Below are 26,037 nucleotides of genomic sequence, written 5' to 3' on the forward strand. Positions count from 1 at the left end.
AAGTACAAAATATGAAATACCACTCGTAGTTCTCAGGGCTCTACAAACCACTTGAACAACTAGAATTCCACTGCCTGGCTGCATGCACCTTGCATATGAAGCCATTAACAACACCCTCCCCCCCAACAGAAGTGAGTGCACAACCTGATAGTTTCAGGAATATGGTGCTATCACTGTAGGAATATTCTCTTCCTGTTATCACTAAAAAGACTGCAAGTAAATGGCATAATTTTTTAAGTAGGTTAGTGTCTTTTCATTCTTTTTTTAGTTTTATGAATAGTTTAGTATGCCAGTGCACACAACCTAAGAAGTACTTATTATTACTTTTTCCCAATAGTCCATCATTATCATTCTGTTGTATCAGAGAAAATTAGTACCTATCACTTACATAATTTCAAGCAGTATTGTTAAGAGTGGAATTTGCATGCATGATATGGTGTATAGGCTAACACAAGTCCATTTGCTAAGTCCACGTGGTAAAATGGATGAATAAATAATTGAATGCTTAGCTCCAAATATATAATTATTCTTAGAAAAAAAATTAGAGCACGAGTCTGTGAAATACATATAATAATACTCATCTACAGCTAAATACCCAAGACAAAAAATGTCCTTTCAGAAATTGAATGATATAGTTAGATTCCTAAAATGCTTATAAGAAACTTGCATAAATGCCCAAGTTTTGAAAGTACAGAACTACTGCACTTCTTCCCCACAGGCATTAGCTTTAAATTAAAAAAGCCGTTCCAGCCTAATCAAGAAGAGGCTTATCAGAGAACTTGTGCAGAGCATGCAAAAGGTTTGTAAACCTCCAAACCGCAGTTTGGATTGCTCCTGTAAGAAAACCTTCCGGCTCGGTTTTCCAGCCCTGCTCCCACACACGGCATCATTCAGTCTCTCCCTGGGAAAGCAACGTTGCCTTTTTTAATACCTCACCCTGCTCTGGAATCAGCCTGGCTGCTGTGATGGTGTGAGAACTGTTTGCCATGCGTCCCCTTCTGACACACAGGATCACATCAGTTAGTTGCTACCTGAGGGAGCAGGTTTTGCAACAGTGAGCTCCAAACGTCAGGTCCAGTCCTCGGTCCTGGAGAGCACCATAAGCTGATTTCCAGAGGAAGTAAAATAAACAGGCAGGGTACAAATGAGGGAAATATGCTCTAGTTCTTCTGCCTGGTAGCCTAAAATGAATGCAAATACACCATGAATGGGAAATGAGTAGGGAAAATGTCACTATTCTGGGTATGGTTTTCTGCAAGAATCAAGAAGAATTAAAGGCAAATGAAACGAGATGTAAAAATCTGATGTGAATGCCTTAATGCTGAAAGTAATGACACCTTTTCTGGAAAAAGGTGTGAAATTTTAAATTACAAGAATAAAAAAATATTCAAAATATTTATCAGAATAGTCAGCAACATGCAAATGGCAATGCCTTTTGTTGGCACCCTGCAAGAACAGTACCAAAAGTTTCAAAGCAGCACAATTTTCTTCAAAACCAGCATTACACTCTTTTTCTGTAATACGGACATCACATTGTGTTTTAAAATAATGTATCTGTCTTTCTTATTGCAGAAACTATTCCCATTTTGGCATTTTTCTCACCCTGTGACTTGTCAGCCTACGTTCTGAATCTCTAGAATAAATTTCTAAAGCATAACCTTTCCACATTTATTTTCTGAGGCATTTATTTAGCCCTTTTGAATTTCTGCAGACATTCTTTTCCAGGTGGGAGGCACTGAGTAGTTTCATTAAACAGAAAAACCTACTGCCTAAAGCAGTAATTCCATTGCAGTTTTTTGCCCTTATTACTGGTCAGCTGGCATTACCATTGAAGAAAATCTGTAGATGGACCTTTTTTAAAGTTATGATTTAATAAATCAGAAAAAAAAAACCTTTTAGGAAGACTAGAAGGATGCAAGTGTCACTTTGGTCCTTAAGAAGAGCAAGAATACTTTTTTTTTTTTAATGAAGAGGATGGTCAAACAGGTTGCCCTGAGGAGCTCCCACTAATGGAAGTATCAGCATGTACTAGAAAAGCTGCATTACAGCCTTCCCAAATTCATTTCAGTCAAATGGTTTAGGCACCTATTGAGCTCCAAGCAGCTTTCCTAGGAAGCACCACCATCATTCCATGTTTCCTGCACATGACCACATCCTAGGAACCTTGCTCTGGCTGCTGAGGCTGAACAGATAAGCAATCTTAGAATTCCCAACACCTCAAAACCTGAATTCTGATCTAACTCTCCATGTCTCTCACTACATCATGTCTTACTTCTACACCCTGAGTCCTGCCTTGCCAGACCTCTAGCTTATCTTGGGGACAACGTGGATGCTGATTTAGGATGAATAAGGACCAAAGTCAAAAGGACTCTTGTGCTTGGAGTCCACGTTCCCATGCTACTGAGAACGAAGTGAACAAAGGATTACAGAGATTTAAAGAAGAGCGAGGAAGGGAGCGAGGAAAGTCAGTGCATGAGACAGGTGCCCTGGAAAACTGGCATCTCCTATGCCATGGACTTACTTTATAATATTAAGCAAGAAAAAACACTAATTATCCTCTCCATTTCCTGAATATCCAACTTGTGATCCAGCGTCTGATTTGCAGTGGTTTAAGTGACCATAGCTGTAAGTAAAATCAATGGAAACTGCACTTTGGACATACTAAGTGCTATAAGATGCCAAATACTTCTGCCCCTGAGGTCCTAAATATCATAAATCATGAACCCCAAATCAGTGGGTATGTCTGAGCTTAATCTGTGCTTTATCTCCTCAACTGTAAACCAGGGGTAATAACCACTCATCTCATAAATTAAACAATGCTTGTGAAGCACTTAGATATTAGTGAAAGCACCACAAAAAAAGCTTTGTAAGAAATGAGTAATTATGTATTCTGAGCAAGGGATGAATAGTAATCAGCAGTGAAGGCACAGGACCATACATGGAGCAATGAGAAGAATATAAGATATTGAATAGCAGCTCATTAATTGAACACTATCCAATCTGTTCAATGAACAAGGCAGAGGTGTAATGGAAAAAGCTGTATGGGATTGTGTAATTAAGGCTGAATTAGGAATCATTACATGCAGTGCAGATGAACAAAGACGACACAGGCCACTAACGTTCATTACTTTCATACTTAGTTATGATCTTGGAAACTTGGTATTTTTTTTTAATTCCTCCCCAACATATTTCAAAAATAGCAAACTTAAAGAAAACCAAGCAGCTCAAACCTCCTGAAATCCACCATTGCACCTAATGTAAGAAGCCACACAGAGGAGCAGAAAGAGGTGGGAGAAGACACACTAACTCCAAACTGCTTGTTCCTGCTTGCTCTTAGCATGGACGAGGTACATGCAGAAGCCAAATATAAGCCACCCTTGAAAGAGGTGGGAACGGACTGACTAACTCATGTTCCCTTTTTTAGGGCCCTGGATTTGGCAACCCAACAGTGAGAAATGGCACCAAATAATTTTGTAGGTTAAAAATATGTAATACATTTTTATCTAACAGAAACTTCTCTCCTTAAACAATAAGGCTCTGTGGGTTTCAGTGCTGACCATGGGCCATTATTGTTTCTAAAAAACCTGACAAAACTGCCTCTGTCGAAGTCTAGACTTCAAACCTAACAGAGACACTCCCAAACGTCAACAACCTAAAACTGTGTTCCAAAAAAAGGATGAAATTCTGGCTTCATTTAAGGCAATGGGAGATTTGCCATTACCTTTCCCACTCTATTTATATCTGAGATGCTAGCAGATGCCTTGTTCCCTCTGTCTACAACACACTGATCTGTATGCACATTTTCTCTTTTTTTTTTGTCTGAAGACTGTTTTCCCATCGCCTTATTTAAAATTGGATTAGGAGGTACAAAGAGATGCTTTGTTTCTAGCCTTATATATTTATTTTCCAGTTTTATCTGTTAAGAATTTCTTTCAGCCACAACACTGCAAAATTCCTTCTCTCTAACACTGAGGTGCTGAAGGCACCTTGCAGGATTATCCCCTTTTGGCTCTTAACTACTTATCCTGAGATTTGAAGAGCCTTTTCAGGCTTGAAAAATTTTCAGGAACTTGAGGGTTGTAGAAAGGAAGCGCTATTTGCTCCTAAAAGTGAAAATTACAACACTACTTCTAGAGGCTGCTGAGGTAGGCAGATAACAGCATTTTATAAAGGAATATCTCTTAAGAAGCACTACCATAGCTGTAAGGAGCTAAAGCATCTGATTAAGAATGTTTTATGATATTTGATAAGCTTTATGCTGTTTGATAAAGATCTTGTCCATATATTTCTGCCCAACTGCAAATTCCAATTTAAATGTCCGTTCATGCTTTAGTTATCCATTTAGTTGTATCATATCAGGCATTACAAAACAAAACCCCATCAGCAAAGACCTGATGGGGCCTGTGGGGTACCTGCAGAGGCTTAGCTGGATAGGATGGAGGTATTTCCAAAGGACTTCACTCTCCTGAGCTTTTTTCTGAACTCAAAATGAGAAAATTCATTGCAGGAGACAGACATTCATCTGCTAGTACAAATACAAAGCAATTCTGCCTTATGCAAGATCTTAACACTTTACATCAATTTTTAAAAACTGAAGTTCTGTATTCCTGTGAAGATCTAGTCATTCACCATCATTACAAATGGAATATTCTAAAAATGTATTAGTTAGTCCACCCTCTCTATTACTCACACTTCCTCCATTTTCAGAGTCAGTTGAAGTCTCCAGCCTCACCAGGATACAGCATTAACCAAAAGAGACCTCTTTGGCTTACCCTTTACTATCACAGAGAACCAAATTATATTATACGTCAGCTACTTCTCCTATGAGCAATTTCAAAGCAGGCACTTAAATCCTTCTTACTCTTTTCAGGAAAGTGCCCCTATAAAAGTCCCTCTTTTTGGTGGTTTACAGCATTCTCAAAATAGCAAACTAACTAATGGGATTTTTACCCATTTGCTCTTATTTCAGTACAGTTCTTAGTTCAAAATAAATTCTCCTCCCTCTCGGTTGTCTATTCCTCAACTGTGAAATATTTATAGACAGCAATCATGTCCCAACTCAGACTCTTTTTGGGCAGGCTAAAAAAAGCTAAAAGCATTCAGTCACCTGACATAAGATAAATTTTTATTCCCCAGATCGTTTCAAAAGCTCTCCTCATGTGTTTACTTGACTCTGAATCAAGCTGTCTTTAACATGCTGGTGACCAGAAGTATACTCAACACCCCACATAAGCATTCCCAGCATCACTTATACCATGACACTGTGAATACTTCCCTGATGGCTTGAAATACTTGGTGCATCTGAATTTTACACATCCATTTTGTGCAACTACACTACACAAGTGGCTCAGCCAACTTGGAACTACTTCCTAGGAGATGAATTTCCCAGGAAGCACCCTGTCTGTCTACCTTTCCTATAGAAAAAGAGATCCATTCCTTTTTAAAGAAAAGGCAGTTGACATATTCAAGAAAACACTAAACTAATGGTTGCAGCATTGGAACATTTGTTAGCCAAATATTTGTGGCTACTTTAAATCAGCATGCACTCACAGGGCCATCCCACCTCTAGGAAGACTCTGACCTGCTGGGATGTTACCCTGTGAGGTGTTAAAAAAGAAAACAACAACAACAAATGACTGCAACTGAGTTCCCTGTCACATCATATGAATGCCAGAATTTCCCCCCTCTTAACAGGATGTAGAAGGTAAGCATGTAAAAGTCTGTATGGTGCTTGAATATGTGGCAACAGAAGGCTTCTGCCCGAGATAAACCAATCTTACCACTGCATCCGTGTTCCATTTACTGGGTATTTGAGCTTGTGCAGGCTGGCTATCACCTACTGAATATATTATTTTATGGATGAAGCAGTCTAGAAATTAATATTAATAAAACAAAGAACAAAAGACAAATGACAGAGTGCAGGAAAAGAATAGTTGCATGCAGCCCTGTGCGCATGTTTTTCAAGGCTAGACAGCTGCCCATATTTAAATTCTCATCCTCATACTCATCTATCCTTCTACAGCAATACCAGCTCACACAGTAAATAAGTTGCCCTCAAAAAAACCACATATGTTGGAAGTCTTGGGGGAGGGAAGAAATTATTAATGCTTTTGGAAAGGAATGAATGCAGATTTTCAGCTTCCTTGATATAAAATATTTTTTCATATCTTTTTCACAGCTATTAACCAACTTACATTCTTTGTGGCACTGCAGCTGCTAAACCCACTCAGTCTGTGCTTGTTTTCAAAGCAAGGCACTCCATCACCTTGGTGGTTCCCAAATCTCCCCCCTCCTATCCGAAATGCTACCGCACTGTGCTTGGTCACCTGGTGTTCTACTTCACATTCACCTGAATGCATCCAGCATTTTTTATTGAACATTGGGCAGTGTTTCCATGCAGGCCACGTATTCCAAAGAGCCACAAGGAAAGATTTTCCTCGCATTTCACCTCTCCCCAGCTTTAAAATATTCAGTTGCAATGTATCTTCTATCCTTTATTCTTTCCTTTTTTTATCTTATGTCTCCACTCTTGCTGGTTGGTTTTTGGTTTTTTTTCTCCTTTTAGGGGTCCCATTGCAAATTTTTTTAGCACCTTCCTCCTACCAGTCTCCTTAACTCCGAGCCCTTAGTAACTAAAACCAGCCTGGGGAAGGAATGAAGGCTTCATTTCACAGAGCAATACTGCCTGCCAGAGCTAAACCCAGGAAAAGTCCTTTTCATATATCTATGAAAGCATGGAAGGCTGGCAGCAGCTTCAAACCTATAACAATTATTTAAATTTTATTTTACACCTATTAACCATAGCATATCAAGTAAGAGTAGCAGCTGCTACATGAATTTGACCAGCTCACTTGCCCTCAGCAGATCACCCATCTGCTTGCTCTTCACCTAATATTTCTGTTTGATAGGTTGTAAAACAGATTCCTGCAACAGGTCAGGAACAGAGTCAACTTCAAATCCCACATAAAAATTTCTATGAAAACATATGGACATCTATACTGAGTGATGTCAAATTTAGAGAGGCCACGGACCTTACGAAAGTGGATAAAAGGAAAATTGCAGCCTGTTATGGAAAAACACTGACTCCATTACAGTGAATGAACAGAAGAGTGGAGAGTGAAGAACTGTATGTATAATTAATTACAGTAATACAGACCTACAAAATTCATGGGTGCACACACTGCAAAATGGTGTGCAAAACGGCTGTTATGTATCAATTCCAGTTTCATACAGCATAAAAAATATGCTTTTTTAAATGATCAATAAGGTGAACTCCCCTGTTCACAGTAGCATTCTATAAAGTCATGCTAATTAAGCAAATTATTCAAGAGTTATGTATGTTATCATTTCTCTTACCTTGATAACTTTTCCACTTCAACTGAAACAAAAAAAAAAAAAAAAAAAAAAAAAAAAAAAAAAAAAAAAAAAGCAACAAAAAACCAAGGGAGGCACACACAGAGGTTTTAGTTTATCTTCTACCAGGGCTTATAAAGCCTTGGGAAGTTCTTTCACTTACAGTGCATAGAAGAGTACCTGTTTCTGAAAAAACAGGTAGGATTTCTTTGTTCCTACGCTGCTCACTGAGGGGGCACAGCAGGTTTGCTACATCCGGGAAGCATCAGATCAGACTCAAAATTTTCCTTCAGCCAAATTACCCCTCCACTCTAAATTGGCAAAAGTTCAGGTGAGGAAATAAAGCCCTGCAACCCTAGAAACTTCTGTTGTTGTGCCTGTGTTTCTATCTCAGAGGTGAAGAGAAATCTATTTTTTTGACTTAAAATTGAAGAACTAGCTTTAAGGTGAACCTCCTGGAACAGAGATCAACAACAGAATCTGATGTTAACGGAATTATCCCATCTTTGTATTTTTAAAAAAGAACAAGCTTCCCTATAACCGATACAATATAATTTTTTAATGCTCCCATTTTAAGTAGCCAAAAATCTCCAAGCAAATATGCAAAATAACTGGAAGAAAATGGTCATTTTTGCCGTAGTCTCTAGCACCATATGGAGACGAAAAAATGCCTTCCTTTTTCCTTCGTTCCAAGCCAAAGGAAGAATAAAAGATTAGCAACTTAAGAAACAATATAAATTTTGATTTAGGAGAGATTACCTCATACTTGTCTGGAACTTGAACAAATGAAGACTGAAAATGCAAAGCATAGGCAAGAACAGCTGTGATTTCTGACTTCAAGCCTGTTACTCTCCTCAGAGAAAGCTACTTCAGTGGAAAAAGAGAAGACAAGCCTGGCCAGGTGCTTTAGGTTCCCTCACAGTACAGTGTATTTTCAGCATATGACTCTATTTTGATCATAAATTCAAGTTCAAATGAAACTTTATGATTAGCCATATCTGTAATTGAGGAAAAAACCCATACAATAAAATTAACCTCTGTAAAAATGTATTCTAAATGTATATACCTTAACTTTTGCTGTGATGCCATTAAGCAACACTTTCACAGTCTAAGGAGTTTTAGTGTTTGCAAGGCAGATCAAATTTACGTTAATGACAAAATCACGTTTCTTCATGCCAGCCTCCTGTTCATCAATTTAGTCAGCAAAACATCCATGCCTACCTGATAATAAAACTAGTACTTGGATAATTTACAGCCTTGGATTTAATGCCATCTGAAATTACTCTTGAAATTTCACCAATAAACCCATTTTTTTTTGGTCTACAGCTCTCCTTCTCATAAATGCATTAGATATTTCCTGCAAGTTCCAAGACACGATTAACTGGGAATACAATTACCAGATTTATAATTTGAAATGCAAACTTTAGTCTCTTTGTTCTTCTCAGTTTCTTGGTTTTAAGTTCCAATACAGCTGTTATTTTCTGTTATAATCCCTCTGGTTTTGTAGTATTTCAGAGGAGCACAAAGGAATTGGCACTCAAAGGCTGTTCAAGGTGTGCTGACAACGTTAGCAATTCTAGCCAAGACCCAAAGAGCCGGGTGGTGTGCAGAGTTCCCTCTCTCCAAATCCCTCTTTTCTCTGTTTCCATGCTTTTTGACCCAATTTGTCTCCCCACTTCATAGACTGATAGAATGGCTGAGTTGGAGTTGACCTTTAAAGGTTCTTGAAAAGAGCAGGGACATCGTCCACTGAGGAATATTTAATGGATCATGACAGAAATGTGTGTGTCCACAAGCCACAAATATTTAATTGTTTCAATTATTTCAAACAGGAAACCTCAGAAGAGGGTGTTTTATTGGTTCATTTTCCCAACTGAAAAATTTATGATGACTACAAGAAACCTCTTATTACAAAACTACCTACACAAACTGATTTATAAGGATAGTGCCAGGATGTTTGAAAGCCAATATGTGTATTAGGTTTTGCTATGTCCTTCTGGGGCTAGTACTCTACGATATATAAAAGAAAGTGCAAGCCAAGACAAAATCTCAGTGTTTGCCTAACAACAATGCTACTGGTAACATCAAGAGCTCAGTCATGTGCATACCAAGAAGTCTAGACAGTGCTCACATACCACTGGTAGGTACATGTATGTTCCTATAATGACTCTAAAAAATGTATTTTAAGCTAATTTAAAACACATCACATTTTTAGGGATGACAGGGCAGCTTCTCTTTCATTTTTTGCTTTTTTTTTTGCTTAACTTGCAAACTTTCAGTAATTACTGATCAGTTTTAATTACATTTTAAAATGTATTTCTATGCCTGATCAGAGTGTAATCTTTTCCTAATGGCTTCTGAGGCTTGAAAACACAGTCTTGCTACTCTGTTAACTCCTAAAGGGACTCCTTAGTAATTTTTCATAAATTCCTGTACAGCTGGATGGGAACATCCATCCTATTATGTTGCAAAAGAAAGAGACGCAAATGTAGACAAATAGTACCTTGAAATTACAGTGATTCAAGACTGGAAAGGAAGCTTTCCTGGGAGGCAGGAAAGGAGGAAGGAAGACTACAAAAGGTGCTGTCACTTCATACAGTATGTGCAGGTATATGGAAAGCCTCACCACCACCACCACCCAACCAAAAAATATCTCCTCCTGATTCAGGCGGAAGCTCAGATATGGATGTCTGAAGAGCCATCCATGATGTGGTGTGGAAGCACATGGAGGAAATCACTCAACCAAAAAAAGGAGGTTTTCTCGTTCACGTCCCACATAAAGCAACTGAATTCTCAAGAAGAAGTTGGGGTATGAGGACATCAAGGCCAGCTACTGCACAACTGCAAGAGAAAATGTTTTCAGCAAGGGGAAACCTTTTCCATGTCCTTATAACTTTGGGAAGTTAATTTCAATTCGATTGACACTTTTGATGATAGATAGATAAATAGATTGATAGATATTACACGAAGTCTTGACTTCAATGACGCACAAGCCCTCCAGGTCTATTTAACACAGAGCTAAATCCTTATTGCCATCAGAAGTAGATTTAATGATCACAGAAGAAATTAATCACATCTCACACTGCCTCACTCTTGTCAGTGCACAAGCTGGACACCATATTAAGAGCCTATTTTTTTTTCCTTCTAGGTTTTTTTTCATGAAGATAAATCAGTAAGTAGCTATCTCCTACTTCATCTGTGGTTGTATGAACATTTATTCATCAGCAAAGACTTCCAAAAACCTATATGGTATTTATGCCCTTTGCATGTCATGAACTCTTATTATCAGATATTAAAAACCTTTTTGCCACTTGAAGTTGCTTACAAAGTCTGTAAAGGTCACTCAACATCTTTTTTTCATATTAACAACACTGAATTTTACCAACAGCCAAAACCACATAGGAAACGTTATATGTGTGTACATATATTTCTTACAAAAAACGAAGAATAGATTTTGTCTTTTGTGTCGATATTTTTTGTTTTCTATTCTCTTACCTTCTACTGCTCTCTTGAAGAAAACTTTACAGCTGCCACATGTAACCACCCCATAATGACATCCAGATGCCTCATCTCCACACACCAAACACACTTTGGAAGGCCTTGAAGATCCAGTTGATACACTTCTCAATGAAGAGCTGGAGTGAAAACAATTAAACAAAACAAAACAGCTATGAATATTTCAAATCACACCAGCCATAATACAAATTTCAATTAAGAATTTATAACAGGTATATTGCTCAAGGCACCTAACAATTAGGAAACCACAACTCTTTCTGGCAGTGCCTGGCTGAATACATGAATTGCTTTAATTAGTAAGTGCAATATTTTTATTGTCTGTTTTAAAACACCCATAATATATCAATGTTAATGTGAGAAGTTACCACAAGGGCAGTGGAATTTATCAGTAGCAGATGATTAAAACTGAAAATAAAAACCAAACAAACTAACAAACCACTCTGGCAGCAACCTGGCAGCTATAAATTTTCTTTCTGTTTCTTTATTTGTTTGAAGCCTTCACAGCTAAGGAATACCTGTAAGGAAACCTCTAAGGCCATTTTATGAAGTAATGCAGCAAAATGGTATGTACTACCATCTGTGCTCCTGTTTACCACTGCAGTAGTCCATGAGCTTGTTTCTAATATTCCTGTAATTTAGCAGCTTACTTCTGATGTAGTTTTGAAGCCTATGTACATTCTGCAAGTGCAGAAGATCCTCCCATATGCCTGTAGGTGCCAGAAAAGCAGCACTGGAGGTTCAGACCATCCTGAAGGTTTGCAGACAGATGCACCTGCAAGCCCTGCTTCAATCATCTACTTCTGTCTTAAACTACAGGGCGCCTTTTCCACTGGCAACTCTCAAAGACAGTGCTTTTCAAAAGCAAGTCATATTTCCTGATCCTGTGAGTTTCCTCCCTCCCTTCCTCCCTCAGGAACTGAAAATGCCACCCTAATGTAATGGGCATGCTTGGAGAAACATGCCAGATCCTGGAAGGATTCCTTCTCCATGAGGGAGATGAAAACTTTGGATCCCTCCCATGTCTCCATGGGGCCGAAGGGAGTCTCTCCTTCCACACAGCCCCTCTTCTCCAGGTAAATGTGAACTCTTGCATTTCTTACATGTTATCTCTGTGAATGCTGCCAAACAACTACAAAAACAACCCTGAAAGACTTCGTACCAGTGGGGAAATGATCAGGTCGTTCAAACTGCAGGTCACAGGCTATTTGTCCATCAGCCACCGGGAAACGAAGTCCACAGGTAGTCTTAATTCAAACATAAGATAATGAGCTTGCTTAAGAAATTCTAAGCATAAACCCTTTGCCTTTTTCCAAATTTCTACCTTCCTCTAAAGAGGTATGCAGAGGTCAAATGATTTATCCAGGGGGCACAGCTTGAATGTCACTCCAAATGAAGGACCGCAGCTCTCCTGGCCTACAGCTTTACTGCAACATCAAATCTAAACACCTGCTTAAATGACAGTGTTCAGATGTTAATCAAAATGTTCCAAATAGTATTCCTGCTCTTGTCTGCTCACTAGTCTGTTAGATTTACTAGTTTTAGTCCTTGTGCTATTTATACTTTCATTACATAACATCACACTACTTGATAATTGCTAGGTGATGGCATTAGCTCATCTGTTAAGAGAGAAAGCCTCACCAAATCTATGTTAAAATAAGTTCTGCATGCTCCAGTCACAGTCATACCTGCACACGCTGCATTAATTTACCCTAAGGAAAAGTAACTTTTCCAGGATTTACCAAGGCTGTGCTGGTATTGAGCTCTGATGTGTTAATGCAAAGAACTGGACCATCTCCCTGTAGCATGTTCCATACAGCATGAAAAAAATTAGGCCTCCCATTAAACAAAATTCTTCGAAAGGTGTCTGCTTGCTAGAGAAAATGTCAATAACCTGGAAAACTAGTCTTGAAAATTTCTTTCTTTCACTGCAAACATCAGTATTTTTCCCTGAGAAGGGAAACTCTTCAATTCTGATGGAGGGCCAAAATGTCTCAGGGGATTTGTAATTTTGATGCTGCTTGCTCCCATTTCTTCATGCGACCAGCAAAAACTTTCCTAGTCTTTCTACCCTGGAAAAGGTCAGTGTACTTTTCTTTTAATATCTAAAAAAGAGGTATTTTCATTAGAGAGCTTTTCCTGTAGAGAAATGGAGGTTTCCAGGGTATCACAGCAGTGTGCATGATTTTTATTTTTATATATATACGCATGCACATGCTTCTCTATATATACATACTGCATATATATATATGCAATTATGTATTATTTTTAGTTGAAAATAAATTGTCATGTAGGATTTGCAGAAGGTGGGAGAGCCTTTTTTTAGATACGAGCTACCCTACAAAATTGCACTCACAGAATTATTAGGTAAAAAAAAAGCCAGCAAAGACACATTAAGACACCAGTTGATCCATGGCTATTATTAAATGCCTACCTAAGACACAATCTATAGCATATTTTATGCAGGGCTCCTCTCCACTGAAGACTTGAATACAACTGAAAGGTACAGCCTGAATATGAGGTATGTATTCAGCTACTCAGCCACAGCATCACAGGCGGAAGCTTAACATTCTGGAATTAAACTGAATTAACTCCTTCTTTTATTCAGTTTAAAAGTGGAATATGTTAAAACACAAATGAGGCATTTTCATTCTTAATAGAAGTATCAAACATGGAGCTGTTCCCAAATACTTTACTGCAAAAAAAACATTGATATTCACTGTTGGCACTTCAATCTCCTCCAACTCGTGCCAGCTCTGGCTATGATTGTCTTAAATGAACAATGTTTGGCTTGTTTTTAAAATCTCTTATGTTCTCTTTCACCCATGCTATACCAGAGTATTTGCCCATTCAAAATGCTGTCGTAATATCTCACACAAAGGCAAAGTGGTGCAAATAATAAAAGGCTGAGCCCAAAAATATGCTCAGATCACAAGCTAAACCTCAGGATAACTCATTCTCTCCATGGAAGCGTTTCTTTCCCAACAAGGCACACACAGATGGCTACACCTTTTCCTCCTAAATCTCTCTTCTTTCAGCCCTTTCACCCCTTTCTTAGTAACCACAGTGAACAAGATCTGACTAATGAGGAACCTACTCCTTGGCCTTTATTTCAAGGCCAGACATCCAGTGTTGATGACATAGAAAAACACTTCCTTTATTCATCACTTTTATTAAACCAATTCTTTTTATTAATCGTTATAGCTTTTTGTTCTATAATACGCACTGGCAGAAAATCTACACTAAACCCCCCCCCACTGAAAGAGCTTTTCCTGCATGCTCCAAGTTACATATTTCCTTTTGCATTAATTTTCCATAGCAACATGCCATAAATTTTTACCAAGTAATCCTAATGTAAACTAGCACGTAGGAAAAGTTACAGGCAGGTAACACTTAATAAGCAAAATATCAGTGTTCAATTCAGTTATTATAACAGAGGTACCTACATTAATTAAATTTTAGCTCTTTTTTTTGGAGCTCAGTTTGATTTTTTGCTCCAGATGAGAAGTTTAGTTACAGCAATCCAAGTTACTTAAGTAACAAGTCATTCTCTCTTTTCAAATATCCAAGAGTTGGTCCATGTAACAATGAGTATCATAAAAAAAGATTAGAAACTTTACAATTGGCTCCCTGGAGGGTAATTAGCCTAGTGCCAAATATCTATTTGAATGGCATGCTAAATCTAATGGCATATACAGGCCACAGCAGATTTGAGTCTTAAAATTCAGATCAAGTGAAAACACCGAATTTACGCAAAACCAAATCAGAGCCTAAAACCTATTGCTCTGACATTTAACAGGGTTTTTAAAAAAACTTTTATACAATGGACTGTTGTTGAGCCAGGACATTCCTTGTGGGTGGCAAGCTAGTCTCAAACTCCTAACTGAAAATACAAGAAATATGAAATAGTGCCATAGAACTGGCTACTCATTCCCATTTTCAGAAGCCAGTGGCTCCCATAGGTTGACTAGGCATTGTTGCTTTCATGCCTCTCTCATTCTTTCTAATACAAAGACAAGAATAGGCAAACACACACCCCCACATAAAACTCCACAGGATTCAAAGAGAGGAGATCTAACAGAGCATACATATTTTATCACAATGCTGTTACAGCCAAGGGCAGCATGGAGAGTTTAACAATGCCAAATGTTGTAAAACGGTTGCTTCAATGGCTCCAGTAACACTTGTCACGTTGTAGGGTATGTGATTAAGAATAAGCCTGATTTATTATCCCTAACAGTACAAATGCTGGCAGTTAAATGCTGACCTTGACTAGCCATTGCCATCAAGCTCATTTGTGTCTCTCAGAGTTGGCTTTAGTAATAGTTATATGGAGAATTAATTAGAAATAACAGATTTTGTAAGGAAGAGTCAATAAACCCACAGATAATCCAGCATTTAAAAAGCTGATTATATAGGTTATTATGCTTTTCAAACCAGATGTCATACAGGAGCACAGTTTAAACAAACGATGCCTCTCTGATGATAAAATGAAGCCCTCTAAAGGAGAATAAGCCACAATATGAATTCCAAAGTCATTTGTTCCAAGTGCTTTTATTATTATGAGATCTAGATGAGTCCTTTTTAATTCCACGTCATTGACTTTTCTTTTCCATACTGAAATTTTCTGGCAGTAAAACAAAGAGAAGGAACCTGGGTATGCCTCAATAAATAAAGGTATGGAAAAACAAAGGTAAAAAGAATTTGAGATTACGGAATCATATTTTTTACACAAGAAGAAAAAAAAAGTAACTGTAAGAGGAAGAATAATCAGGACATTCAAGATGCAAAGGCTGCCAGAAGCTTACTTCTACCCTCTCACCTCATTTCTGAAGGGGCATAACCTCCAGCTAGAGTCATGTTCTACTGGGAACTAGTAGAAGATAGTCAACTTTGCACACAGAAATACTGAAACTAACCTTCCTGTGGCCCAAAACAATAGCTGGGTATTTCAATGGTATTTCACTTCTCTTAGCAGCTCTCCCAGTACCCTAATTTCTTTAATCCATTGTCCACTCAGCCATCATAGAAAACAGCATAACCATCTCATCTTCACATTGCCTCCATTATTTTTATGCATGTTCACATCGTAACAACAATCTCCCTGCCCAAGGTAACTCTACTACTCCTTTAGAAAGTGTCTTACTGGTCAAAAGCTGTCCAGTAGATTATTTGACCGCTCTACAATGATGGTAGTCATGACCTGCCCCAGTGCCATGTATCATTTCCCAGATTTTACTCCATGCTTCCCATTTTAATTGTCAATACTAAAGTTTGACCAGCGTCAGTTTCTGCTTGTAGAACCCAAATTTTTTAAAAAGCTTCACTGTGGGAAGGAACCCTGGCTCTCTCCTGTAACTACTTGAATAAAGCAGATTAGCAGACTGGAAAATGGTATTTCTTAAATGTCAAAGTATATAAACCAATCTTCTTGTCAGCAGACCAAGAAAGCAGAGAGAAGTGAAAAGGTGCAGAGATGAAACGATCAGAATTTTGGAGGAGAAGGCAGTCACGTGAGACCTTGGGATGGTTGAGCTAAGAACTGCTGGAACCCAACCACCCCTGAGCCTCAGCAGCAACACTCCCAGAGCAGGCAGAGCAACATTTACCCTTCTTTGAGGGTACATCCTAAAGAAATTTTAAAAACCAAAACAACCAAACAACAAGCCCCAACAAAGAGAATTCAGCAGCTGTCACATTACATTTAAATTAGTGGTCAGTCTCTATTTTTTTTTTTAAAGCACAGAGCTTTTGTATTCCAAGACAGAAACCCTTCAATTCTTCGAACTTCACCTCTTTTAATCTTAAGAAATACTTAGTGTGATGGAACATGTAGGAATCAGAAGGAAAGTGCATTTAGTTAAGAAAAAACAAACTGAGAACTTGGATGGTGTTTTTCCTCAGCAACTTCAGCTTTCACTTTAAGTTACTTTATTTAGTAATGCCTAAGGGTCACACATCACACTTTCATACCAGGATCTTAATTATGATAACAAGCAAACTCTGACATGCACTAATAGAAAAGGCTCCAACCTTTTTTCTAAGCCCCACCAAATCAAAAAAGATGCATTTAGGATTTTAAAAAAGCATTTAAGTCCCAATGTTTATTCGGCAAAGAGAATCTGATGCGTTCTGTGCCGCAGTCAAAGTGAACAGGTTCCTGTATTTAGCTTAACCTTAAGGCATATGTTGATTTTACAAAATGAAGCAAGTACGCTATGCTCCTTCAGTTCCCATTTACTTTAGTGGATGCTGACAGGATTCAGCATTTTCCTCCATCCAGCTGTAAACCTTGACTTTTCCTTGACCTTCTCTATTGAAATATTTTGGTAGCAACTATAGCCGGCAAGCCAAATTTTACCCCCACATAATCGGTTGACTACAGAAAAATACAAACTTAAGCATCAATGAAAGTGTGTTCTGATGGACTGAAACTGAGAAGCACTTATTTCCTAGGGAAATAAATGTAATTTTTACCCAGTGACTTAGTGATCAGAGAAGTATAACATCCTCCTACTTTTCTTCTGCAATGCACTTTTCTCCCCTAACTACTGTCACAACCTACCAAGACACAACTGCCCCAGGGAAATAAAATTTCCTTGCTCTGCAGGTTTTTTAGTACATAGATATAGTTATCTATTGAAATGGAATGGTTAACTTAGATGGGGAGTTTCCTATCAGGAAGAAGCCTTCGGCTTTGGAAGGCAAAGAACTCCAGTAAACCTCACAGTGCATCTGCTCTAACTTTTCATATTTGGCCCACTTATAGAATTAGTGCAGTTTAAATGCATGCAATTCTGGTGTTTGTGCTGCTGATTATAAATTGCTATGTATAGCAAGATAAGGCAGGAACAGTTTATCTGGAAAATTATCTGGTTAATTATTGAAAGTCTATTTGAGGGGGGCAGGGAGTATGTTTAACTCTTTCTTTTCCTGCAGCTGCTCACTTGCCATAACTAGGAGAAGACACACAGCTTTGAAAATCCAATTTTTTCACAGCACCATCTCATTTTCAACTGCTGAAAACTATGTGAGCCATTCTGCACCCTGGTAACTCTCCTACCAGGGCACAGTAGAGTTTACCTGGTGAGGTTCTGCTGCCTTCTCAGTCAGAAACATTTTAAAGCTGCATAAAATGCCATGATTCACATGAGGCTCACCTGCTGATGGGGGCACCAGTGGGAAATCATTGCCATGAGGAACTTCAGGCAAGACAAGACTGCATTACTACATTGCTCTGCTATTGAAGGCTTCTGAGACAAAGAAAACTGAACGAGCAAGGAAGGAGGAAAATATACATAGAAGGCAAATGCGGCGAGATGCTACCAGTAATAAAAGCATCTCTTTAAAAAGCCTCCTCTTCTCAAAAGAAAGCTAACAACTTTTGTTGAAGTGCTTCCCTCAGAGTCTAAACAAGCAACTCCTAAAAGTACATGCCTTTGTTTGAAAGCGTATTTTATGAAACCCTCATTACAGCAACCTGAAATTACACTGATGACCAGAGCATTGACTGTTAATGACCTTAAGAAATGTCATTCTGTTGCAGAGAAAAATCTACCTGATATGTCTGGCAATGGCTTGGCCCCAAAAGTCCTAAAAGAAAAACTGTATTAAAAATATTAGTTTATAACAGAAGCAGCTTAGTCCAGTTGGACATAGTTTCCTATTACCAACTGCTTGCTTTAACTTCTGAGTGCATGATATGCTTACAGAGAAAGCTACCACACCACTAATACCCTAACCACAATATAAAAAGTTTACAAGAGTTCCATAATCAAATAAATTTTTTTCAAAATTAAATTATTTCATAATAGCAGAAAGTAAACTGAACTGCCATCCACAGTCTCCTGGGGATTAAAATACCACAATAGAAAAACCTCCAGAGCAACCATGAAACCATAGGGAAAAAATGCACCAAAGCACAAAAAAAAGGTTACCATGGGAACAAAGGCTATTTTCCAACTTGTCACATAATACCCCAGTATGGCAGACCTTTACTCATAAGAGCAATCCCACAGGCTTAGGAAGGCAACATGTATAATTATTGCTTGATCTGAAAGAACCTAAGGGGCAAATGGAGTGGGAGGCTTGGTCTTTTAACTCCCTTATGCCCCACCCCCCCCCCCCCCCCCATCCACCACACAGGAACAGAAAAGACAAGTAGGAAGGTCTGCACACCATTCTAAACTTCATAAACAGGACGTAGGGGAGATGAAAAGCAACAGACAGCTCGCAGTATCATTTAGTATGAGGTACTAACACAGAACTGAGTGCTAAGACTCAAGTCCATGAGTCTGTCTTTTAGAGAAATTCCTGACATGAACAGACCTCAGTATCTTGCAAGATGCAGGGAGGTCTGTGCACATTTGTAAAAGGAAGATTGAAAAAATAAATAATTCACCTATGATGATCTCACTAATCAAAAAGTAATAGTCCTTAATAAGGTTAGGCACAGATATTTACGTTTTACTGGAAGTTTCCAGCTTGGCACTTGCTTCAGATGACACAGTAAGAGTCAAACTCCAACTTTACCACCATCTCTGATTAACAGATATTTTAAAATACTAATAGTCACATTATTTTGAAACATCTTCTGTCACTTCTAAAACCACTATTTGAAATAATGATGGCTTCCTTTTCACTAATGTTTTTCCATTTTTAGGAAATTCAAGCTGTTCATGGTGCTTTAATGCACATCACTATTATCTGATACGTGAAATAAGATGCCTCTTGCAGCTCTAGGTACATAGATGTGGAAGTCATTCGTAAAGTTGTCTTTTCCACCCTCCTGGTCTCACGGCCCAAACCAAACATCTTCCTAAAGCTAGAAGGTAGAATTTCCACATCTATTTTTACTGATCCTGTCTTGCTTAAAGAATCACTTTCCTTCCCAGTCTCTCTGGCTCTCAGGTTGCTTACCAACAGATTGCAATTGGATCTCCTCCAATAATCACGATCCCAGTTCAACCTGTGAATTTTTTCACAGGTGAAACAGCGTTTTCAGGCTCCATATATGCTTTTAAAAATTGTGATGATTAGCAGAGGACACAGCAAGCAGCAGCTCCAGTTCAAACAGGGACATCACCTCCCACTTGTCCCACCTCCACTATACAGCGACAATTTGCAGAGATCCTTACTCTTACATTTACCCCAAGGTAAGTTCACTCCCATTGACAGTGATATTGTCGACTGCCACATTTATTTGCACACATCAAGTTCCTCTGTTTTCCCTTGCCTGTCGTTTACATGGAGGGTCAGGCAGTGTAAGCTAAAAGAGAGGTACATAAGTGAGTATTCAAGAGCCAAATTTCCCATCCTACTCCTGTAGGAGGATTGCAGATATTCTTTCCATCCTTCTCCCTAATTTAGAAAGTCAGGTAAGTTAAACAATGGGCAGGGTGGAGAGAAGAGAAATGCAAGTCACTCATCTTCGTAGAGCCTTCCTCCCTTTCTTGCAAAAGGGCTTGTTTTCAAATGGACACAGAAAAAGATGGTTTAAACTCATCATCACCAGTTAGAAAGTCACTGCAGACTTGCACCCACAAGAGCAATTAGGAAGACAGTATTGCCAGAGCATCTGATCTCAAACTCCAGCATATATATAACCTGCATGTGTGCAAATGCACTGACCACACTCACGCTGTACAGCCTTCAGAATGACTTACAATTTTCAATTTCACATAACCCTTGGATTTAAGTATGATTTTGCCTATTTTGGGCACCTGGAAACCATGACAGAGGAACAGTTCAGGTGATGAAACAAACCAGCATCGGATCCAAAATGCAGTTATTCAAGGTTCAGCATAAAAGCAAAGAATTTCAAGCAGAAGTACTACTGAATCTTGGAAGAAACAGTTTTAGAAACTAGATGCACAGTTAACATTCCAGAATCCCTTTTAAAATCAACAATAATTACATAATAGGAAACCTCTGCTCCCATTAACTAAATAAAAACTCTATTGATAGCTTGTCGAAGTAGAAGGTAAAATCAATGGCATGTGTTTTAAAAATATTCCAAACCCCAAGTCCTTTCAACTCCCCTTTCTCTATTTTCACAGCAAGTATAACTGCTGACATGTAATACAGCTATACTGTATTAAGTAACCATAAATTTTAACTTTTAAATCAATTAAAATACTCCTCCATTATATGTCAGAATGACAAGTAATAGCCTGCTGAGTGCCATGGAAAATTTTGGTCAAATAGCAGATGAGGGCTGCAATCACTGACTGATACCTAGAGCAAAGGCTTTTGGTAACTCTCCCACAAGCAATCACAATTGCTGACAAAGTTCAAATTTGTCTTGACAGGATTGTCAAGGCAAACTAGAAACGTTCACAATTGCAAGTCAAAGAATTCATTTTTATTCAGCTGAAATTCACTCTACTGCTCACATACTAATGATACACAGGACTGTACCTACCACTCTCTCTGCCTGAGTAGCTGAAACCCAGATAGCAAAGACTAAAGGAAAATGGGAGCACCAAGCGAAACACAGACCAGGAGAGTTATGTTCTACAACCAACACAGCCCCAGTTCATCTCCTAAATCCTCTGCTACATAGTGCCAGAACTCTCTTGCAGTATATAGCAGGCCTTGATTTTGGAAGGCAGCTTGCATTTCACTTCAGTGGGAATAACAGCTAGTAATAATTAAAATAATTACAATTTTTTACAAGATTTACAATAATTAAAAAACCACTATCCCTCCCATTTCAGGAAAAGGATGTTTAACTGTTTATGAACAAAAACATATTACTGTAGAGGCAGCCAGTTTATGAGCATGCATAATTAAGTGCTTATGCATAAATTTACACAAGTTATATAGAAATCAAGGTGTACAGCAGAGTGAGCAAACATTATTACTTGCTAAACCATCACCCCCCCCAGAACCCACTTGTGCAGCATGTTTGTGGCACAGACTTTCAATTTCCTTTAGCAAGGACTGCAATATTTACATTCATTGTTATACCACAAATATTCCTCACTGACACAACGGTCCCACACAGAGCCAATTAAAACCAAAGAACCTGGTGACATATTCTTTGCTTCATTAAGCAGTATCATGGAATCACTGAATGGATTGGGCTGGAAGGGACCTTGGGACTCATCTAGTGCCAGCCCCCTGCCATGGGCAAGGGCACCTTCCACTTGACCACGTTGCTCAAAGCCCCATTTAACCTGGCTTTGAATTTCTGCCTATTCCAAAACAATCTACTTTTTTTTTCCCTTCTGTAGCCATCAAAATTATTCCTGTTAAAAACAGGTGTGCAATATGCAGAATAAGCATTTGGGGAAGAAAGAAGATGACTCAACACAGAGTAAGCTTTGAGCAGCCACGTTTTCAAACGTTGCAGCAACCAGAGTGTAACTTAGTTTTACCACACAGCTGGAAGACCCAAGAAGTCCCCACCTGCACACCTTCAGGCTTCAGACTACTTCACACCATTCAGCTCCTGGCGCAGGAGCCCACTGCTCTCACAAAGCAGTAAGAGACCTACAGTTCTTACTTCTATATTTGCTTTTCGTGTTCCTAAATAACATACACAAAATAAAAAGTAGAGCTCCAAAGTATATGAAAATTATTTGCTATTTTTAAAAATTATTAAGTTGTTACTCAAGAGCAGGAATAACGAAATCTTGTTTCCTAGGTCCTTCTCCTTCCTGCTTGCAACGTTTAATAGGACAAAAATGCTAACTAGCCCCTTTCCTCTAGTGGGGGCACTAATTGGGTGCCTTTCCTCCCTTCCAGTCACTTCTTTTAATGGAACGGGTAAGAGATAACAGCTGAAATGGAATAGCTGTAATAGCTACCCACTGTCAAATTTAGTTGGAGTTGGCTGACATTCAAAACTTATTAGGTGGGAACACACAGACAGCTCAGTTACATAAAAATCTCCTTAGGCTCTGTCTAGGGGTCTGCTGAACTTGCTAATGTAAACCAGTAACTTTTTGCAGCATGTCATCAGTTATCAGATACTCATCTGATTCACCTATTCTTGTTTGTTTTCCCCAAGTGTTCTAATTTTGCACTTGTCTATAGAAGTCTAGTTATTGAATTTGCAAAAGCTTGACCACACTGGAGAACGTTGTTGTCTTTTTCGTGGTTTTGGACTCCAAATATGGACTTTCCTTGAAGACACCCGTGCATTATTTCCGGACTTGCCTCAGAGCCATTCTGATTTTAATGAGACCATACAAAGCAGCTTCAGGCAACACACTGTCCATCCCTTCCCTTGAAAATCTGTATCTGTGCTCCTGTATCTACAAAAACAGAGTTTCTAAGCTGCTTAAAAACCCTTGTAAAAACTTGACAAAACCTTTTCCAGGCTTTTTACACCAGCGAGGACTCAAAGACAGTCCAAGAGGAACTCGCTAATGCTTGGGAGAAGCAAGGCTGTTATCCAAATTTCACAGTCATACAGAGGAATGTTAATAAAACTAAATGCATACCAAGCACTTGTTTGAAGTTCAACGCTTCTTTCATTCCAGAAACGCTGCTTTAATCTCGCAAATGCTGCTCTGCCTTTTGTTACCCTCGCTGGTGACTGTGTTGTCAAGCGCAGCGCTCAGGCAACTTGCTGCAGGAGCAGCACAAATTGCCTACAAATGTCAAGCCCATGAATGTCTCCCAGCAGAGTCAGGCTGAAGCAGCACCTCAAGTCTGCCTCACACAAGCGCTCAGGCCAAGCTATTTGGCAGAACAATGTGGAGAGTCAGTCCCTCCTGCTCTCAGACCTTGGGGAACCAACTGCAGTGGCTGGCAGAGAGCGGCAAGCTGCAGGTTAGCAGCTGCGCAACCTTGGATTTGATGCAAAAAGTTGGAAATTCCCCCAACCCTGTGACACAGGGTGCAGTCTCCCCTATCACAGTCACCAAACAGGTCAGGAAGCAGCCCTGCCTACAGGACACTGAGGTGGATCAGGGCAGGGATGAAGACTCGTGCCCGTTTCAAAGAGGAAAGCTGTGATGTTTTGCCCCAACTGAAAGCACACACCAGAGCTCCCAACTCTAGGGCTTGCCCAAACAGCTGAATTTTGCCAAAGCCTGAAGGAACCCTTGAGATTAACGGTATTACAGGCTTTGGTTTGCTTGACAAAGAAAATATACAGGCCTTTATTCTCAGCTTTTCTGAGATTTCCTTGGCTGAAAAATTGCATTAACTGCTCCTCAACCAAGCTAAACCTTCAGTCTGCTGACCATTATTCCAGCAAAGGCAGAAGTTTCTTTTTCCTGCAAGAAGTGAATGAATACACCATTTTCCAAGGCATGAGCTCTACTCTTTTTGTAGAGTTGAATCTCTGCATGCTTGAACTCCTGAGGAATCATCTGCTTGTCCTTGATGTCTGCAAAGAGTCGTGCCTTGGTCAGGCCAGGTGGTGCTCTCTGACCAGAAGTACCACAGGTGCCTGCTGCCCTTCTCTGCAGTATTCACAGGACAGCCAGAAGAGCTTGTGCTGCTTTGCTGCCTGCTGTTCTTGGCTGGGTAGGTCAGAAAACTTCATTTAATGCTTCAATAAAGATGCTAGATAGAAATTTCAATAAACTGGTGAAGTGTTCACTTCATTGATTTGGCTTTTCCTTGCAGCTGGTTCCCAGCATCTGACATTCTTGACTATGGACCGATGCAACACCACTGAATTTTCAGCCACCAACAGCCATAGAACTTCCAATCTGTTCTTATGCCTTCTCTGCCATTACAGTTTCAGCTTAAACCAATGGCAAACCATCCCACTGCCCCTGATTTTTGCAGGAACTGCACATTCAGCCACAATAAATTCAAATTCACGGTGGCCATAGTGAAAGCAGAGCTGGTAAACATCACTGTGATGGCTCCTTAGAAACACTGGTCCCACCTAGCAGCAGAAGGTGTAACAACCACACAAAAATTCAGGGAAAGAACAGAGTAACAGTGGCTTTCATAAATATTGTAGATACTGCTTAAAGCACAACCTCCAAATAATGCAACTGCCCATGCTCCTTAAGGCATTTAGCAGCTATTTTAAAATTACTATGGCTGCATGAAAAGAAAAAAAAACACCCAACAAAGAGAGTCTAAGTCCATGAATGAATATTGATAAACTGCTGATCGTGATGCACCATAATTATTCTTAGAGCATGAGGTCACAATCCTAAATTATGAAACTGCTGAAATAATATTTTTAAAGTTTCATCTTTCCCTTATGCATAAAAATCTCTGCTAAGCCTGCAAAATCTTGACCTTAAATGTAAGGACATTATGCTACTTTAATAAATTATATAGAAGGCTTGACTTGTGATCAAGAAAATATTAAGGCTTGGGTTATTATATTTTACATTATTTCTTTACTCATTAAACCTGAAGAACTTTCATTAAAAATAAAGAGTAATTCAACTCAGTGACATATTATTAACAAAACATGATATACATATTTAAATTCCAGTGCTGTGAAAGATACACAGGGATAAACTGGATAGTTTAAATCCAGATGATGTAAAAGAAAAACACAACCTTATATAAAGAAAGGGCTTCAACATTTTAACTTAGTCTGAATTTATTTTAATGGGCATTATGCCTTTAAAAAAATAAGTTTACAGAAAAAAATTTATTGCTTTGGATACTGTTGTTTTAAGGAAATGCACTCCAGCTCTATACTTAATCAGAAGTAGATGGCAAATTTTGTCAGTGTCTCCTACTCCTGTTGAAAATTTGACATCTTGCTGCTGTTGCTGATGAGGCTGCAGTGGCCTGTCTGCACGACTGAGAAGTTCCCCACCAAGGCTGTTACTCATGTGCACAAGTACAGCCATGGCTTCAATTAACTATTTATGAGCTGTTCCACTGCTCTAGAAAAAGTGCACTATCAGAAAAAACCTGCTCATTAGAAAGCAGCCTGTTAAGGTATTTTTAAATATAACAGTGCAATTTCAGTAGACACATGCACATTATTTTTTAAGAAAAAAAGGAACCAAAGCATTTTACTCTGGAGCTGAGTGGTTTAAAATTTTAATGAAGAAAGGATTTAAGATTGTATTATAAGAAACAGCATCTCATTGACAGAAATGTAGTTAAGATAATCCTGCAAATCTTTCCCGTTATATTATTTCTGTGCCCTTTTACCCTAGGCATGCATATGCTACCAATGAGTCCGAAGACTAGCAGGGAAAAAGGGACTGGGTGCTGCTTCCAAGT

General features: G+C 38.9%; 1 protein-coding gene across 1 annotated transcript in view; it reads right to left on the reverse strand.

The window, feature by feature from the left end:
- NR3C2 (nuclear receptor subfamily 3 group C member 2) overlaps positions 1 to 26,037 on the reverse strand; it is a 189,390-nt gene that overhangs the window by 69,480 nt on the left and 93,873 nt on the right. The window contains 1 exon segment of the mRNA XM_032110383.1: positions 10,849 to 10,988. Within this exon segment, the coding sequence (XP_031966274.1) occupies positions 10,849 to 10,988 (140 nt within the window).

The sequence above is a fragment of the Corvus moneduloides genome, chromosome 5 (genome assembly GCF_009650955.1).
Source record: "Corvus moneduloides isolate bCorMon1 chromosome 5, bCorMon1.pri, whole genome shotgun sequence".
Classification (NCBI taxonomy): domain Eukaryota; kingdom Metazoa; phylum Chordata; class Aves; order Passeriformes; family Corvidae; genus Corvus; species Corvus moneduloides.